The sequence below is a fragment of the Pungitius pungitius genome, chromosome 12 (assembly GCF_949316345.1).
Source record: "Pungitius pungitius chromosome 12, fPunPun2.1, whole genome shotgun sequence".
Taxonomy (NCBI): Eukaryota; Metazoa; Chordata; class Actinopteri; order Perciformes; family Gasterosteidae; genus Pungitius; species Pungitius pungitius.
Window position 1 is genome coordinate 8,394,522 of NC_084911.1, and position 18,744 is coordinate 8,413,265.

Consider the following 18,744-nt stretch of genomic DNA (forward strand, 5'->3'; position numbering starts at 1 on the left):
CTCAACTGGCTCCTTTCAGCGCTGAGCTTCTCATTAAATCTCTAAGAGAGACGCCAGCCACTCTCCTGAGGAAACCCATTCCGTACCCGTGACCTAGTTCTTTCGGTCACGACCCATCCTTCATGACCACAGGTGAGGGTAGGAATGTAGATTGGCCGGTAGATTGAGAGCTTTGCCTTTCGGCTCAGCTCTTTTCGTCACAACGGTGCGGTAGAGCGAGTGCAACACCGCCCCCGCTGCTCCGATTCTCCGGCCAAGCTAAAACATATGATGAAATGTGTAAATCTTTTAACACGTGAAGTTAAAACCGGCAGGCTTTGCTTCTGTCGCTCAGGGCCAAAGAGCACACTTTAAACTCGCTGTTTCTCACTTTCCACTTAAGTTGCGTTCACAGAACCACGGAGCGAACTATTTGCGCTGCGTGAGAGCGTGCTGCTCATATTTTAAGCTTCTATCTTTAAAGCCATATGAATTATTTGAAACGTATCTTAAATGAACCACATGAAAATATAAAATAAAAATGTCCATGACTTTTCCAAAACCTGTGATTTTATTTTTGTCCATGACTTTTCCAGGCCTGGAAATTAGCATTGTGTATATACAGTATATATAAATAAAATTTAGCACTGGGGGTAGCAAAACCACAGCAGATGAAATTAAATGTTTTCAATAAGCTATTGATGGAAATCATATCAGAATAATTATTTAATTGTGTTTGCGTGGTGGCATAATAAGTCACACTAAAATGAAACTTGCATGATGACCTCTTTTATTTAAACTCCATATAAAATTACATATTCACATCACAGGTCTGTTGAGAAAACACTGTAGGGTAGAAAGATTCAAAGAAAACTGCCTTTTTGGAATGAAGTTTCAAGTAGTAGTGGCAAGTTCCTTGTCTTTCTCCATGTATACATATAGTACTATGTACATTAATAAAAACTGGTTATAAACAGATTATAACCAACCTAGCATAACAGTTAAAAATGTATTTACAGTCAGTCACAGGCTTTTTGATATCGTGTACTGTGGCTTAGTCATTTCAAAACCCCATCAGTTAAACATTTTCCATTAGTGTCTGAAGTTCTTTCACTCCGTGAGGGCAAAGCAAATTCATTCAAAAACACTTGTATTGATTGTTAGAGCAGGGAAATGGTCACATTGCATTGAATTAACCTCCTGTGATGATAAAATTGATCGGCCTTTTTCGGATGGGAGGAAAAGTGGGTTGAGCAGGAATAATTCTATTATGAGCATAACCTACTGAACATGTAATGTCAACATCGACAGCAAACATCTTAATATTAGTTGTTTCTAACATATTAACGTGGCTCAAACTGGTAGGGTGGACATCCGCACACTTCCTCTCTTTCTTTAGGTCCAAAAAGACCATGGACCAAAATGCAGGCGTATAGATGCACTCTAGAAGACAATAACTACCAAAAGTAATTTCACAGCTGTTTCTATAAATGTAGATGCTCCATCCAACAAAAGAAAAACGGAACCGATTCCACACAATCATTATTTTAGGCTTCAGATGCAGACATAGACGAGAATAGTAACCTCCTGTTGACATTCACAAACTACAAGATAAGTCTTGTACTGACTGTGCATATCAGAAACTATGATAACCAAAACAATCACAATAAGATGACAGCCATGTTGAAGATTTTACTACAAATGAGTTAGACTATGAACACTTTCTTTGTTTTTCATCCCCTGAAAATAAGCCCACGCGGCTTCATATATTTGACATAATCTGAGATAGGTTTCTGTAGAAAGGCTGTTGGACAACAGAAAAGTTCCTGAGGAAAGTCACGTTGTGTTCCAGTGGTTTCAGAGCAGACTGTCTAAGTTCATGTGAGGTATGTCATTGTACCATGCTTGTAAAACTGTAAATATAATGTAACGTGGTTAGAAAGGTTTCATGTCATTCCATTTGTATTCCCCTGACTTGAACGTCTCTTGATCTTTTGGCAATTGCCGGCTCAGTGCAGACTGAAAGGAGCGAGGAGCAGCATCGACAACTCAAGAAAAGTGCTGGAGGATCATAACTGAGTAGGGGCTCTCAGATCGGCTCGAGGCCAATTGGACAACACCTCTATAGGCTCAGAAAGCCTGCAAAAGCACAACACCCGTGTCCGTCCCCCTCTTCTCTTTCCACTTCACCGTTACTGTGAGCGGCTGAGTTCTTCCTCTTCACCTGTTTGCTTGAGGTGCCCCGGGGCCTCTGCATGGGCACCAAAAGGCGGAAGCCTGGCTGGCCATCCGCGGGGCCCTTGCCCAGGGAATTGCTGAATGACTTGAACGTGCCGGGCATGAGGGTGGAGGAGGAGCTTGTGGACGAGGGGCTAGCACTCTGGACAGACGAGTATCCCGAAGTGTTAAACTCTGTGGTAAAGGAAAGGGACTCCTGGTCTTTGCCATCCTTGCACACCTCCTTTTCCGCTTCGGAGAAGCTGTCGTCGTCGCTGGACATGGCTCTGCAGTGCTCGAGCCTCTCGTCTGCATCAGTCAGCGAGGGCAGTTTGATGGAGATCATGGAGGCTGTTAACAGAAAAGTGTCAGAGTTTAACACAATGAATCCTTTTGGACACACACATTTTGACACACTGCACATCTACCATCATCCATCCTCATTTGTCAATGTCAGACGGCCTGAATTAAAGCCTGAATTTATGTGCTGGTTCATCATGCAGGTTCAACTCAAGTGGCTTAATGAGCTGAGCAACTGACTCATGCATTATCCCCCACACATGCCTGCATGTATATACAGTATATATATATATAGAGTATAGATTAGTTAATGTGTATGCATTGCACCTCTGAGACTGCGAGTAGCCAAATCGGAATAAGTGTAGCCCCTTTCCATTTTTTCGTGTGTCAACACTCACAATCGCAGTCCCTCTCTCCCTCGCTCTCCTCCTCCCGGTCCCCCTCATAACCGGAAGAGGAAGTGTCCAGGCTCCAGTCCAATATGTTGCCTAGCAGCGTCTCCTCCTGATTGGACAGCTCCTCTGTGGGTGTGGCCACAAAGCTGGCTCTGTGGGCATGCATGGCGTCATCCCGTCTCCTAGGGGAGAAAGTGGACACGTGTGTTACAGTGAGTCACCGGAGCATCTCACAGATGGTATTTACGGACACCTTCTGGGGAAGGTTGTTATATTGGTTTTTGTTTCTAAAAACAGACAGGGTTGCTATTAAAGACACATAAACGTAAAGCTACAAAGAAATGAAAAATTGCTGATTTGTGTTCTCTACACAGTCCAGGCCCTTACTTTGAAAATAAAAATGCAAATTTGAGTAACAAAAGCTTCTATATACACAGGTTAATGAATACAGCAGACAATGCCAAAAAACAGGACTACTCTATAGAGCAACGGTATGCACAATATAGTTGCCTATATTCAAATGTTTCTTGAAGTTATACAAGACATATAAAGGGCTTCTCCTGTTGTGCGTTACCTCTTGTTGCTGCTGGATGGAGAGGCGAGGAAGGTGCGGATGTCGGCCGGTTGACCAGTGGGACTGGGAGGCTCCATCTGAGGCTCCATCTCAGGAATTTCCAAGATCTGACACAGCTCTTTAAAATCCATCACCTTGTGGAAGCCATGAAGTTATTTTAAATAACCAGTCTGACAAACAATGTTGGCGTTGTGTTCCTGTAATGGCGATGCCAAATATATGAGGTACCTTTTCTTTGCTGATGTTTTGGAAGGCCTCATCTTCAAACCGCTGCCTGACACCAGTAAGAGACACGTGTCTGTAGTCTTTGGGAACATCTTCACTGAAACTGAGACAACGACATGGAAAAAAAATATATTTTAAATCCACTTGCCGCACCGCTGTAATCAACTCTTGGGGACAAATCTTGTTACTTGTCCATTTGAAAAATTACAGTTTGTCGATACAATGCTCACCTGTCAAAGTGACTCACCCTGAGGCCCTTTTGTGTGACTCAGCTGGTGAATCACACCCCCCCTCCCCCTCCTCACTACTTCCCCTCCCTCATCTCTCAGATCTCCAATCCAAATGATTCCTACCGTCTCTTTGGCCTCGCCGGGCTACACGTTGGCTTTCAAACCGTAACTTTCTGAGACAAACCACTGTGGCTAAATGAGCATGCCGTAGCTTATCAGACAGACAGGTGTCATCACTCAGTAAAAGGTCCCTGTGGAAATGTTTGCTTTATCTTTCGATACTAGATTGTGTTTGAGAAATTATAGCATTGTTGTTAGATGTTTAAACTTTCACATTTTGGGCACAGTGATGATGAGCGGTTAGCCAAAGAGGACAACTAAGGTGGACGTCGTCACGGAGACCTGGGAGGTTTTCGGACGACGCACAAATTGATGTCAATCTCCTAGCTAATCGTCAACAAACATTTGGTGCTAGGCTAACAAACGTGATGTTCTCAATGCTGTTTGTCTGTTGCTATGCAACAGACACACAGAGGGGGACCATTTTCTCTAGGCTACTGAAATGAGATACACAACATTTGGTGGCTGCAACTATTTTGAGCTGAAAGGCAGCTTACCATTTGCATACTACTTATAATGTTGCTGGCAACCGTATTTTTAAAAGCAATAAAGGTACTCAAGGTGGTTCTGCATTGTCAATTATGTACAATTCAACGTTTTCCTAACAACACCCTTGAACTGTACCATTATTGACGAGACAGTACCGCCCTTAAGTACCTTGCTGCTTAAGTAAAGATCGCTTAGTTGGAAACCCTCAGAGCCCTTGGAATATGGACCCTGTGACGAGCAAGCAGGCTCTCGTTTGTTTCCAAAGCTCACAAGATGAAAAAGATAAACGGTTTAGGTACGCTCATGTCACGTCATCTATTCCTTTTATGCTGTGAAGGAGAATAGCACAGACATATAAACTCAACTTTCCTTGGCAACAGCGCCAATTCGATTATTTTGTGGATTATTATTTGAGAATATCTTTGATCAGCATGGATTTTTTTAGATTAAGTGTATTGTTAAGTGTCCTTTTAAGAATAGATACAATTTCTATGCCAGGCCGTGCAAAGTCCACAACAGTAGAACCGCATAAAGGAGTGAGATACATACCACTTGACATACAGCAGCACAGACAGGGGGGCGAGGTGTGCCTTGGAGAAGCCTGTGTAGCCGACTAACTGGCTGGGCCAGAGGGGAGCTGCACAGAGGGAGACCGTAATGAGTCACAGGGAACATAAACGCGACGCTCAACTAAGGCCGTAAACTATATTCCTTTGAAAATGTAATATTTACAACCAAGTGTCTTGGTTCAAAGTCGGCGTGTTTTGTTACCATAGTGATGCAGGGCTCGTGCGAGCAGTAGTACAGCGCAGGCCAGCTTGGAGGGTGGTGGTGTGGAGAGAGCCGAGTAGAGCAGCGACAGCTCACAGATGTAGCTGAACAAGTGGGTGGTCCGCCTCTCCAGCGGGAGCAGGGACAGCAGCACCTCGCCGTAGTCCAGCAGGGTGGGGCTCTGAGGGGGAGAGCATGAAGTCACTCTTTATGTGGGAAAGGTTCAAATTAAGTTCAAAGATTCAAGTCTCTTCCAGTACAGTCCAATTGAATCGTTCAAGTCTTTCCTTTTATGGGGTTATGGAGGGGAGGGGGCAATCAAATTGAATCTTTATAATCTTCATGTGTTTGTCGTAGTATTCACACCAGGAGATACAGACACGGTTCCCTTTGGAATATGTATGCATGTAACATTAGAGCTATCCGCAGACAGAAGGGGAACCACAGGGAAGCAGAGCGGCGGCCAACGAGAGGAAGAGACACGAGCCGCCAGCAGCTGTTTCTTCGTGCCTCCCCCTGCTGATTTTAGTGAATTACACTCTTGATTAGATTTTTAAACAACGGCCGTACGTATTTTTGTTGAAATAATCTTATACTCTTTTCTCTATGGGGGGAGGGGGAGTTTGTTGTACTCACCCTGATCTTTCCCTCCAGCACAGAGACAACCTCCCCCATCATTCGGACCAGGTCTTCATATTTGTAGGTGTTGTCAGTAAGCCAGACAGCTTCTCGTATGGTCAGGATTTCTTTACTGATGTAGCTGAAAACAAAAATAACCAAACGTTAAAAAGATATAGCATTTTAATCTAGAAGTCAAACAAAAAAAGAGATGGATCATTCAAATGTCAAACTTCCCCAAAAAGAGCCTAAAAATCCTCCTTCCACAAAGCTGGTACCTCCCACTTACGAAGGGTATTTCATTAAAAGTAAAATAGGTTTGTGTGCGTTCTCACCGTGTACAAACCACCATGCAGGCGATTCCCAATAACTGGAGACGAGCTTTGGGGACGGAGCGCAGAGCCAGGTAGCGGTCCACACAACCTACGGTCACATGCAGCGTCAGGCTGGAGAAATCCTTCATGGTCGTCACCTCCACCAGCCAGTCCACCAGGATGTACCTAGACGGGCACACGAGCAGGAATGGAAGATCAAACAGTGGAATAAACATCATTGATGAAGATTCGAGTGTATCTTAACAGTGTAAAAAGAGGCCAAAGAGCAACGTCTCTAGGCCTTACATCCAGGCCATGGAAGAGGACTGTGTGTGTGGAGCGGATGTGGCTACACCTGCAGCGCACGTATCGTGCACGATTTATGGGGGTCTTTCCTTCACTTTTTGGTTCCAGCAGAGCACTGTGAATCGTCCACTTTTTCACAGGTTGAGCAAGCTGTGTCGGGGATGATGTAACTAAGCAACTGCCAACTGGTTCTGATTTGGACTTGAGGGGTCCACAGCACGTTCCCACAAAGACGGGTCGTTGTGGATCTGTGTAGTTTTGTTGATTGTTGCAGATGCCCTAAACTAGTGGAGATCATAAACATTTCAGCCGTAACGTCCAAATCCCCAGTTGAAACCATTTTGTTTTGTCCCATGCCTCTAAAAGGCAAAAAGGTTAACCCCATCGTCCGAGAAACCACATGTTCTGGTGTTCCGTTAAGTCGACTCGATTGTAACGCCATTCGAGAAAGCCGAGATGATCGGAAAACAGCGAGTCATCGCATTGACTCACAGGGACATTCATTTGTCTGGGCAGATAATAAGACCATAATGATTTGAGGTCATGTCAGTGATGTCATGCTGGAGTTTCGGTCTACCTCATGGTGTCTTTAATGCCTTGTCTCAGGACGCCCTGGGGGCAGTGCTGTGGAGTCGGGCTGGAGGAACCGAAGAGCTGAGCCACCAGGTCAGAGCAGGCCTTCGACTCCAGGCCCAGCGGATTCCCACCGCTGCACACTTTAGCCAAGGAGAGCTGAGGAAAGGACACACAACTATTGAAAACACTACAAACAATAAGGGAGAGACAAATCACATTACGGTCTTCTGCATCATTAAAGCGAACCACCGAGGGAAAATAAAGACAAAAAGGCCATCACAAAACTGAAAGGGCACCATAACACTTCAGATCAACTGCTGCAATACATTTACTGCCAAGTATTTGACTTTAATCCCGCAAACACACACACCTGTGCCTCCCAGCATCCTTTGCCAGCATAGTCCCTGAGGGTTCGGATATACTGGAGGTATCTGCCTGGATCTGCCATCTGAAAAAGATTACATAAAAATATAATATTTTTTTAAAGCATATACATATTTTTACCGTTTCTCAGTAAATATTCTGGCATCAATAACAGCATTTGTTTCTTGCTATTCTTATATTAAATGTAACACTTTTTAAACTCTTGACATGGAGAAACTCCGCCGACATAAATAATGTCAATGTAACCAAGTGGAACTATAGAGATTCTCACTCACAGCTGCTTTCCGGTTGTGCTCCCACAACATGTAGGAGCTCTGTAGACAGCCCGCCTGTGACGACTCCTCCAACATAGATATGGCCTCTGAGCGTCTTGCGTCGCCCTGGAAAAGGTACCACAGATCCTGATATGAGTGAAATATCTTACTAAACAAAGTGAAACGGTGGTCTGTCCTCAGATGCTAACAAAGCTAGCTATGTGATGTGATGTCATTTATCATACAATCAAAAGAACAAAGGATACCAAGGCTGCAAGAAGGACCACCATTATGGGTGGATGAAACCGCAGTGTGATACCAAAAGGAGCAGAAAACTCCTCCCCCATGAGATCCAATAGAAACTTGTGTCGCCACACCCGAACACTCACTTCAAACAGCTGCAGAACTCTGGCCAAACAGTGCAACAAGGGTCCTCTCTTCTCCTGTAGAGAGGAGACAAATAAACTGATGAACACTTGATCGATATAATTGGGATTATTCATCTTATAAAAATACTGTATGCATTTGATGGTATCGTGGCCAAAAGCAGAAAAGCACGAACGTGGTCGATATTTTCAAATGCATTGACTTGATCAAATCGTGGCTAGTGAATAAAAAGGGAAACTAAGAACAACTTTGTGCTAAAAATGAATGCAACCAACTGGTTCGTAGACGTGGGTTTAATAAGGAGGCAAGTTTTCACATTCAGAGGCAAACCTACCACGTTGTCTTCACACTCGGCCTTGAGACGGTCGAACACCACGGCCTTGCAGCAGCTGCCGGTGGGTGACCACGGCGGGCGAATGAACACCCAGACGAAGGGATCCGTGGTGGGAGAGCGCAGGCTCTCTGCCAGGCTGAAGAAGTGGGACGCCTTGCGACCACAGACATCAGCTCGCCCCTCGTCGCTCAACAACGCTGGTGCAGGGAAGCGAAGCATAAGTGAGGGGCACCAATCACTCGTGGGAGTCGTTTTCTTGCAATATAGCCGAGAAGTGCTCAACTTACGTCCTTCGTTGTACAAATAAGCAATCCCTAGCTTCACAGCGGCTTCAAAATTCCCTTTATCAGCGGCTCTGAAAGAGATGTTTCCAGTTAATAATTGAAATAAGACACGCAGCAGCTGTGAAAGGTAGATGGGCTTTCGTTTGCATTCGACACAAGGGACCGTACCTCTCAAATAGCCAGACGGTGCCGGGGGACGGCCACGTGTCCCTGAAACTGACCCTGGCCCACACACTTGAGTGGTTGTCAACGATGTCTCGCAACTGGGAGTGAACCTGCAACGGTCAAGGTATCCATCACAGATCTGGGACGACACGGCGCATACAAGGCCGGGGGGTAGCGTTACAGCGGGCACAGAGGGTCTACTCACGGCTCGGACAGACAGCAGGTCCTCGGCCGAGAGGCACTGGAGCACGCAGAGGAGGACCTCCTCGGGCAGGGACAGCAGGGTCAGGGCTGGAGTTCGCTTACGCACCCGCTTCCGTACCGGGACAGAGTAGCATTTTGAACAACGACAGTGGACTGAAGACGGAAAAGGGAATAAAAAAAAAATGAGATATGTCATACACTTTTAATAACAGGTTTGCAACACTTCTTGTTTTGCAAGAAGCAATAAAGTGTTAAACATATTGTAGGACCACACACACACACACACAATCATCCAAAAGCATTTCACATGGTGCAAGACCCACACACTAAAGATCACATCAATGTCAGATAAATATGTGCACTTGATTTAAAACAGGCCAGTAGCCGGTGTGTGCGCGATGTGACGAGGAGACAGCGAGGGGGAAAGTTATGGCTCCACATTCAAAAAGCCCAACGTCAGGCACCCCCAGGTGGTCTGCTCGTTCCCTCTGTTTGAATGCGCAAATGATCGAAATACGTTGAAAGATGATCGCATCAAAATGATCAGAAGAAGCTTGTGGAGAAAAAAAAAACAAAGTTGTTGTAACCATTAACTTGAGTTTTCTATTTCTAACGGCGGAGAGACGAGCACCCGACTGGGAAAAGTCAAACCAAGTGAGCGCCCAAATTTCCCTCCTGTGCGTCAACTAACGTTAGGTTACGGCTGGGTTTAATAATACAGATGGGAAGGAAAAATAAACAGTTTTTAATGATCACAAACGCTTTCAGTAACAGGAGGCGGACATGTTTGTCAAATATTAAGCGTTTGAAACCAACTTAACGTCTGGTACTTAGAGCAGGTTTCCATGGCTAACGTTACGTCACCTAACGGAGTCTCTAACAAGTGCTAACTGTTAAATTAGGACAATCAAACGCACGTCCACAAACACTGGCTTCCCGATAAGTCGTGGCTTTATTTGTATTAGTAGAAGTGGGTTTAGGTTGACTTTAGGTACTTACCGCCCGCTTTCATTGCCTTGTCCAGTGTCCCTCTTCTAAAAGCGATCCCTGCAGCTAACGTTACAGCACTGAGCAACAGATTTAAAAGTTACAGCGATACTAGTTAATTTTTACACTCAAACTTTACACAATATTTTACCGGAACAGGTATTATACAGTGGTACAGCACTGCTCGCTGTCTCTAATTTGCTGCAGTAGTTGGCTAAAGCCTCAACAAGTTGTTAGCTATTGCCTGAATTCAAATTCATGCACGCGTCCCCGCTTGTTGGACCCGCCCCAAAGCTACTCTAAGACCGCCCACTCCCACCGTTTAAACAGAATATTCAATCCTATTGGTCGAACCTGCTGACGCCTCTTTGCCGCATAGTAGTGCTTTGATTGGCCAGCGCCAAGAGCTGTTGTAATGATTGGGTAGATTTTATAAAATGTAGAATATCCCAAGATTATTGGACAACGTAATGCTATTTCGAACTACGCGCTCGCCAAGGAATGAATATGATTGGTTGACCTGATGACGATTAAGCCCCAAGACCCACCTCTTCATCGTAGACAGGGAAAGGTAGTAAAACATGAAATGCAGTTTAAAGGTACCCTATTTAAAGGGACAGTGTCAAACCTATTCAGAAATTACTTTTTATTATGGCAATGTAGGAAGTTTTCCAGAAAAAAACAGAGAAAGTGCTTTGAGCAGCACGTATTTTTGGATTTGTTTTACAGTTTTCGCCAAGCTGTTCAACAAATATTTTGTAAAGATTTAAAAAATGTGAAATGATTACAATTTCTGCAAATTGTAATTGAATAACCCCACATTAGGTTCAGAATGTCGTTTTCAAAAGCCATTGTAATGCGTATGAAACACCTTTGTACCATTTTGAGTAAGATACAAGATCCTTAGTATCAAAGTAATCAAAATTCATTCACACACATGCATTCATATTTCCTTTGAGAACAGATCTCCAAAGGTACCCGGACCCTCTTGCTTCTTTGCTGCTCTTTAAAAGAGGGTAATAAAGAAGCAGAGTACACTACTAGTATCAATCATTGGTGCCTTTCAGACTCACTATTGATCTCCAGCTCGCCCAATGTCATCATCACCTTCAATAGCTTTTGTTCAACCGTCACTCATTTTAAGTAGAAGTAGAGTAGAAAATGTTTTTGTATGTTAAAACAAACAATATTGGTATGTATATTTCAAAGCTTAGTGCAAACACCAATAATGCAATCCAATAAAGAAGGTTTCCTATAAAGGTAGTAAGCCTCCGTGTGATGGTGAATAAAGAAAACACATGATTTTGAATGGTCTCTGTTTTCATCGAGACATGTTATTCTTGCTGCATTTACTCAAAGTGTCGTATAATAAAGTTATCTTGTGAATGACCTCAAACGGGGCAGAGGCTGTGACATTGTCAATTTGATGCAGTTACTGTTTCCATAGAAACCCCAACCATTTTCTCAGCAAAACACAAAGTGACCCGTAACCAGTAATGGAGCCAGGGGAAAGCAATCCATTTGTGCTTTCAGTCTGAATTGAAAACAATTCTACCAATAAAACCTGTGTGCAATGGGCTTACAAAACAGTGGCTCCGTCCACAGGTTTGTTCCCCAAACAAAGATTATTTATAGCATAATTCATCTGGAAACACGTCGTTACAAATCTGCTGCCTCCCGCAGGAAGCAATTTGGTTTGATCTGAGAGCCAGATGGGAGAGCCATGCATTCACACCTTCACAAGAGCTGTCCTGATGCATCAAGGTATTAATCAATAAAACATTTTCGAAAAAAAGCTTTTGTCTTCTATAAGACTGACATTTGTAGAATTATCTTCGAAAAAGGAGACAGAAGACTAAGAGAACATAGGAAGTTAGATAGGAATAAGATACATTTTGGTTGGGTTTGCAATGCCTCAAGTTCATCCAAAAATAATTAACATAAATCAGTTTGCGGCGAGTGTGGGTGTCCCCCACACTCTCAATTATCCGAGTGATTAAATCCAATAGCTTCTAATCAGATATGTTTCCATTACAATATCTGCACTGAGAATGCATATATGAAAAACTATCATTTGGAACCAACAGAAGGCCGTGACTTAATCAATAAAACAGAATTTTGCACAGATGTTGTTGATCAGGAATATGAATAAAATCATCATCATCACACCGTGCTGCCTGTTTTTTGTGGCTTTGCATTTTAAACCGATGTCAGCTTTGAATAATTCAAATAACGATAAAAGCCAAACAGCACCGAATGTTCCGGTTTGAAGCCAATTTCTGGAGCTTGAGAGGTGGACGAGTTGCTCCCAGCTGGCTTCCTGTAATACTGCGCTGACCCTAGCAGACCGACTGACCACTTCCACTCCATCCACACACTCTGCCCCCCCCCCCCCCTCCTCTCCCCTGTCGGCCTATTCCCCAGCACAACTGCTGAATGATCAAATGCGATCTTGCTCAAAGACACACACAATAAACTCTTCGTGAACTGAGCCAGTCTCACTCGCACAGGCCTGTACGACAATAAAAAGGTTTGTCAACGTGTCCATAGTTTGCCTGTGTTAGTATTCTGCCAGCAGGGGGTGTCAGTTGTTCTTGCCCGTTACTGCCCCCCCCCCACACCCCCCCCTGTTTTCCTAACAACCAAAGGATCACACAGCCGCTGAGTATCTGAACCAGTCATTCAAGCTGGCAGCACATGTCAATGTGTCTATATACAGCATCAACATTTCAAGCGCAGGGGAGGCTGAGGTGGTCCTGTCAACCCAAAGAGGTTTGTTTTTAATGCTCTATTTCCTGGGTTGAATGAGGTGACTTGCAACCTAAAGTGCACACTATTCAAAATACAGTAAAAACACTGTAATTTGATCGTCTCCTTGCTGGGTCGCTTGTGATTGAGGTTATGTCCCAAACAAAATTATTTCAAAAGAAAGTGATGTACTTAATAAATCCTCAGGATTGACTTTCACTTCAGGCAATAAATAAGAAGGTCACGGACAAATGTGTTCGGGTAACATTCATTTTAATACAACAAATAAACTGTACATATGAGTAGAAATATACAGTAAAAATATAAAATTGTCATATATACAGCACCAAATATTAGAGGGCACACAAACTTCTCGTCACTCGTTAGTGACAAACAGCGTGCACAGACAGCGAGGCTGTCTACTGGGTGAGGGAGGTACGTCCCCCGCAGCACAGAGAGGTAGACCTTCCCTTTAGTTTTTCAAAAGGCAGAAGGGAATTCACTTCACATCTCCAACAAACAAATTCTGGTCACCAGTCATTAACATTTAGTGCCAACTCACCGTCACGATATAGCTTGAAAGTCGGGCAAGTACAAGTATGCAAGCACAATGTTCTTCACTGCACTGAGCTAAGAAAGAACATACTCAACATGTTTTTTAGTCAGTACATAAAGACGTGCTACACAACAATTAACTTGGCATCGTGATTGCTGCTGCCAGCAATTCATTATACGCCCTAAGAATCTAAGAATAATACTGCTCTGCTCAGGGTTTGACTTATGCCATCCACCTGCAGGGACATCTCCCCACTACCACCTACAAGTAAAAGGAATGACCCCCAAGCTCTGCTTTTGTCTTAAAACATTACTGCCTCCTCGTCCCCTCGGCCTTCCCTTCCTTTTCCTCGTTTAACAGAGTTTGTAGGGACAATCAGTATGCAACAGGACATCTAAAATGCACACTGAAACGGTGACCGAAAGCAGTTCTCAAGGGGTAAAGGAGTGCTTTTACGTGGCCCTTTTACATGAAGACAAATGGGCTAGGCTCCTTTTGTTTCGCATACATTTTTCTTTGCCTTTTCTACTTCTGTGATCTCTATTTTCTTTCCCGTGTTACATTCAGTGAGGAGAAAATATAAAACGAGACTACAATGCCATAGTGTGTCTCATCCCGTGAGACCACGCAAACAGAAAGCACCTATTTACAGCTGTGGAGTTGAGCGCGGCGACATTCACTCTCTCTTTGCGAAGGAGAAGTAAGCGAAGCGGCAACCCCAGAAACATTTCGAGTGAGTGATTGTACAAGGTTTTCAATACTTTCCACCATGAGAGCAAAATTATCCCATTTTCTTTGGCAAGGAGTAATAAAGATAAATGTCTGTGGGCTATGAGCGTTACATTTAAGTGTGTGCGGCTTGACTATATAACAATGGTGAAATGGGGGGGGAATCAAGTCTGAAACTGTGGATTTAGGGCGGAGGAAGGCATGTGTGATGAATGAGGAGAGTCCTGTTGGGCGTAAAGAGAGAGAGAGACAGAGAGAGCGAGAGAGAGAGAGAGAGAACAAGGGGGTAAATTCTCAGAGGTTCAGATGGAAACGGCGGAATGCAACAGAGCCTTTTTCCATGAGTGCTTGCTCAAGGCACCAAGAGGGAGGGGCCCCCCCCCGAGGGGAGCGGGATCAGTTAAAGTGTCCCCGCAGTGGCATGTCCTCTGGCGTAGTGTCCTTCAGTAATCCTGAACTGTCCTGTGTGGGGTCGAGGTGGCCCGCGAAGACAGTAGGCGGGAGGAGGCGTGAATGTGCGCACGTTGAAAGGAGGGCGATCGGAAAGTCAGCGGCCCCCACTCGCAGCGGGGAGCTGAGGCCGCCAAAGGCCTTTCGGAGGAGCCCCTCTCGCTTGGCGTGGACGCGGCGGCTACATGTGTAAATCCTTCGTTTGCAGCATTTTAAGTCCAAGGCTCCCGACAGACTTTCAGTTCAGACTCTCAGACACCTTTCTCTCCCCCAGGGCGGATCCTCCGCCCTCTCTCTCCGGCTCATCGTTCGCACAGATGCCAACAAGATCCTGCAGGACTCAAGTTCCACTCTCCCATTGCGTAAAAAAAGCTCCCAACACATTGCTGCGGTGTCACAGGACGAGTGAATGACGCTGGGCGCTGACGCGGGCGCGCTGCTCTTTTGGCCCCCGGTATCGGGTTACCGTCTTTGGCCCACTTCTGACCTCTTGGAGAGTCACCTGTCCCGGCAGGGGGAATGCTGTGACTGACGTGCCTGGTGACGCCGGCATTGACTCCGGCAGCAGCCCTGCATAGCGGGTTGGGTGTCCTGCGCGAGCTCCCACTTTGACTGCCGGTGCATGTGTGAGCGAGGACTGCGGCGTGCCGTGTGTCCGTGCGAGTAAATATGCATGCAGTGTGCAATGCATATTTGTGTGTGTGTGTGTCTCCTCTGAGGTTGTTTTGACACTGGACACCTGCGGTCTGATGATAAAAGAGCATGTGAGGCATTGGTGATGGCTCCTCGTCAATCCAAAATGATCCAAACTTTACAGACTAAACAGATACTTCCTGCCCATCTCTCCTTCCACGCTCTATGATTTCTCCACTTTGGTTCTTTTCCGGTATTTGCTGAGCCAAACTGTGATAAAGGATAGAGGGGATTTATGCGCTGAGAGGAGGGAAAGTTTCGGCTGCTTCAGCCAACCCCCGTGATCTCTCCCGGCAGTGGCCATGTCTCTACTTTCCAGTTCCCACCGCTGATTTCCCCGTGTGCTTCACAGGGGGCACTGCTCAGAGGAGAACGAGCCTCCCTCTTTCTTTTTCCTTCTCTTCCTCTTGTGGACAATCCAACAGGCGGTGGCCATCAGCAGCAGCAAAAGGCCCATGACCAGCAGAACCACGGACACCACTTTAGTCTGAGGCAGGTCGTTGTAGGTGTAGGTCACCCCGGTTCCTGCCACACCGATCACCAGGGAGATGATCCCGAAGGGAAAGATGCAGCGGTACCAGGACTTCTCCATGCCACCGGTGGCCTGGGACAGGCGTTCCAGAGAGGACAGCACCTCGGGCACTTTGGCCCCGCCCGCCTCCAGCGAGTGACCCTCCTGCCCCGCGTTGGCCTGGGGTTGGCAAGCCAGGTGGCCTGTCGTGCAGCCCATCGCGACGTGGCGAGCCGGTAAGGGCTCCTGAAGTCGGGGCTGCAGGCTGGGCCTCTTGGAACACGTTCCGTCAGTCGGGCTCTGGTCCGAGAGAAACTGGAGAAAGGCACAAAAAGAGAGAAAGGAGAGAAGGAGCTTCCCGGGACAGCGTAGAAATGACAGAAAACGATAGGCTTCTAAGTCAGCGCTGATATCCACTCATCCTTCTCTCCCTCGCTCTCTGCCGGCTCTGTGGCAGCACATTGTACACTCTGCTGAGTGTAGTGGCAGGGGGGGGATATATAAGGGACCATGGGAAGGGGAGGAGCAAGGGAAGAAAAACAGGGAAGTCCAAGTGCTCTGATTGGTCTTCTTTTGTGTGACGTCAAACAGTAAAGCAGAGAGAATGGGAACAGGAAGGGGGAGGGGAGAAGAGTTAACTGCTCCATCTTTCTTCTCCCCATCACTGACTCTCAATCGTAGTCTTTTTTTTATTTTCTATATCCCTGCAGTATAAAAACCTCCCCAACTGAATATGGAAGCTCACTGCTGGAAAAGAGAAAATAAATGGGAACCCCGCTTCACCTGAGAGTGGAAACTTTGTAAACGTCACCTCGCACCACGGCGACAGCACAAAGGTGCAAACACGCCACCTCCCAATGACAATTTTGTAGCGGTGGGGTTTCCACTGCACCAGCAGCAAACAGAAATCTTATTACCACCCACTCACTCCTCAGTTTACGTGCACGCAGACAGCCGAGGACGCAACGATTTACAGGAGGTCATCAAACAGACCGTGTCTCTGTAATGTGAGGGAATAGACTAATGAGCATGGCCACGCGTGACAGAAATACACAGGCAGCCCCCGCTGCTTTGCCACCCACACACACGGTCACGGAAGGAAACACAGTAGTAGTTGATCCCCCCCCCCAGCATCTCTGTCTTCCACGAAAAGAAAAATCAATCCACACAGCTCACCCCTCCACACGTGAAAAGCTGTGATAGGGAAGGATAAATGTGTGTACGCAGGTCTATATTTTTAGCTATAGGCATTACTGGATTTAATGCCTCCGTGCTTTTTGAAAATGAACTGTGAAGTTAATATTGATTGTTGCAATTTGTTGCTGAAATCTTTTTGAATTGAGTGCGTGCGGTTTCCGTCGGTTCTCAGAGGAGAGGAGGCACGTGGCACAACATGAAAAGCCGGGTAGCAAAAAGCTACTTGATCTCACTGCAAGTCTAAAAAGTCATCCCTCAAAACCGCAGAACATGAGACATGGGGCGAGGAGCAACTCAAGACAAATATTATTTAATTAGGGGTTTAAAAATACATCTCTATGCATCTGTAGATGCAAAAGGATGAATGGATGCCCGTCCTCATGTTACTGCCCAACTTGCCTCTGTACAAAACAGGAAAAACGCTCCTTGGTTTAGACACTAATCAAACTCACAAATAGGGTGCTGCATCGAAAAAAGAAGACGAGGTAATAAACATTGAGCAACACTACCGCATAGACAAGATATATTGGGGAGAAGGCTGACATTTCCAGGGTCAACATCTCTACTCAACTCACAGCGAAACAATCTAGATTGATAAAAAAAAACAGTGGATGGGGTGGAAAAACGTTTTTATTATTGGGACAAACTGATTCCTGCTGTAGCAGACTCTACAACAGAGCTTATATGAGCAATAAGAGGAGTAACAGAGGGGAAGGAATGTGTTTGTGAGGGCCCCGAGAAAAGTTCAATGGGCAGTCAAAGAAGAGAAGTGGATTCTTGCTAGCACTGTTCAGTTTCTGGGGATTTGTACTTGGACTCCAGCACTGCAGTTGACCAGAGCTAAAACAAAAACAGGGGAAATGAAAAGGGTGGGGAAGAAAAAAAAGGAAAAAAAAAAGAGTCCAAGTAGGAAGGAATGTGTGTAACAAAGAAAAGACCACTGAACTCGGCCTGGGAAAGAAAAAGAGGCTTCTTCCATGGAAATGGACTGGGATCTTCCATTGTGTGACAAAAAATAAATAAAAAGAGGCGTGAGAAAACACGGGTGAGACACGGGTAACCTGGGCAGGGCCGGGCAGCAGCTGATGCACGCGGGTCACGGGAAGGCCGAGTTGCGTAGGCGCCACTCCCTCCGGGACCCGCGTGCAACGGTGAACACGATCTACAAGGACCCTCCCCTGTCTCCTCGTTTACTACTTTAACACACACACACACACACACACACACATACACACACACACACACACGCACGCACACACACACACACACACACGCACGCACACATGCACACTGACTCCAAAACCGCAAGGAGGGGGGGGGTTCCGTCCGCGTGGCTGCACTTCTGGTGCTGGTACAGACAAGCCCTCTCCTGATGGAGAGGGGGGGGATCTTTTACAATCGTTACCTCTGCTCGGGGGGAGACGTGCCATTTCCAGCCTGCAGCAACGCAGCCCCCCGGGGCCTCATTGTGAGTCAGCCTGGCGTTGAGTGTGCACGTCTCTTGGTTTGTGTGTAGGGCCCCAAACACCCACGTCCTGCTGCGTGAGCCCAGCGCCACCTGTTGCCCAGTCTGGCACAGCTCCTGCCATCCACACGTCATCTGTGGGCAAAAGGCTTTTGGGCCTTCTACGAGCGCGCTCGACATCGCACTTACGCCCTCACACAGCATTTGTGGAGGAACTACCCACTTTCTCACATCACGTAGACACCGAATGGGCCCCATGAGTATGATATGTCATTCAATGTG

General features: G+C 45.9%; 2 protein-coding genes across 2 annotated transcripts; both read right to left on the reverse strand.

The window, feature by feature from the left end:
- Positions 1-758: 758 nt before the first annotated feature.
- ccnf (cyclin F) lies at positions 759-10,373 on the reverse strand. Its single transcript, XM_037477581.2, has 17 exons — positions 10,126-10,373; positions 9,128-9,279; positions 8,926-9,032; positions 8,761-8,828; positions 8,474-8,670; positions 8,142-8,195; positions 7,774-7,878; positions 7,485-7,562; positions 7,116-7,270; positions 6,254-6,418; positions 5,937-6,060; positions 5,301-5,481; positions 5,079-5,166; positions 3,694-3,793; positions 3,466-3,599; positions 2,895-3,073; positions 759-2,547 (listed from the first exon to the last, which is right to left on the reverse strand). The coding sequence occupies exons 1-17, from the start codon at positions 10,136-10,138 to the stop codon at positions 2,102-2,104; spliced, it is 2,346 nt and encodes a 781-aa protein (XP_037333478.2). The 5' UTR covers positions 10,139-10,373; the 3' UTR covers positions 759-2,101.
- Positions 10,374-13,117: 2,744 nt separating this feature from the next.
- On the reverse strand, positions 13,118-16,262 carry LOC119220984 (transmembrane protein 100). Its single transcript, XM_037477363.2, has one exon. The coding sequence runs from the start codon at positions 16,017-16,019 to the stop codon at positions 15,636-15,638; it is 384 nt and encodes a 127-aa protein (XP_037333260.2). The 5' UTR covers positions 16,020-16,262; the 3' UTR covers positions 13,118-15,635.
- Positions 16,263-18,744: the final 2,482 nt, after the last annotated feature.

Coding starts and splice junctions, on each gene's coding strand:
- ccnf (XM_037477581.2), bottom strand. Junction 7,879..8,141: donor GAGTTCTGCAGCTGTTTGAA/GTGAGTGTTCGG, acceptor TACCTTTTCCAG/GGCGACGCAAGACGCTCAGA. Junction 7,563..7,773: donor AGCACAACCGGAAAGCAGCT/GTGAGTGAGAAT, acceptor AATCTTTTTCAG/ATGGCAGATCCAGGCAGATA.
- LOC119220984 (XM_037477363.2), bottom strand. CDS start 16,019: ATGGGCTGCACGACAGGCCACCTGGCTTGCCAACCCCAGGCCAACGCG.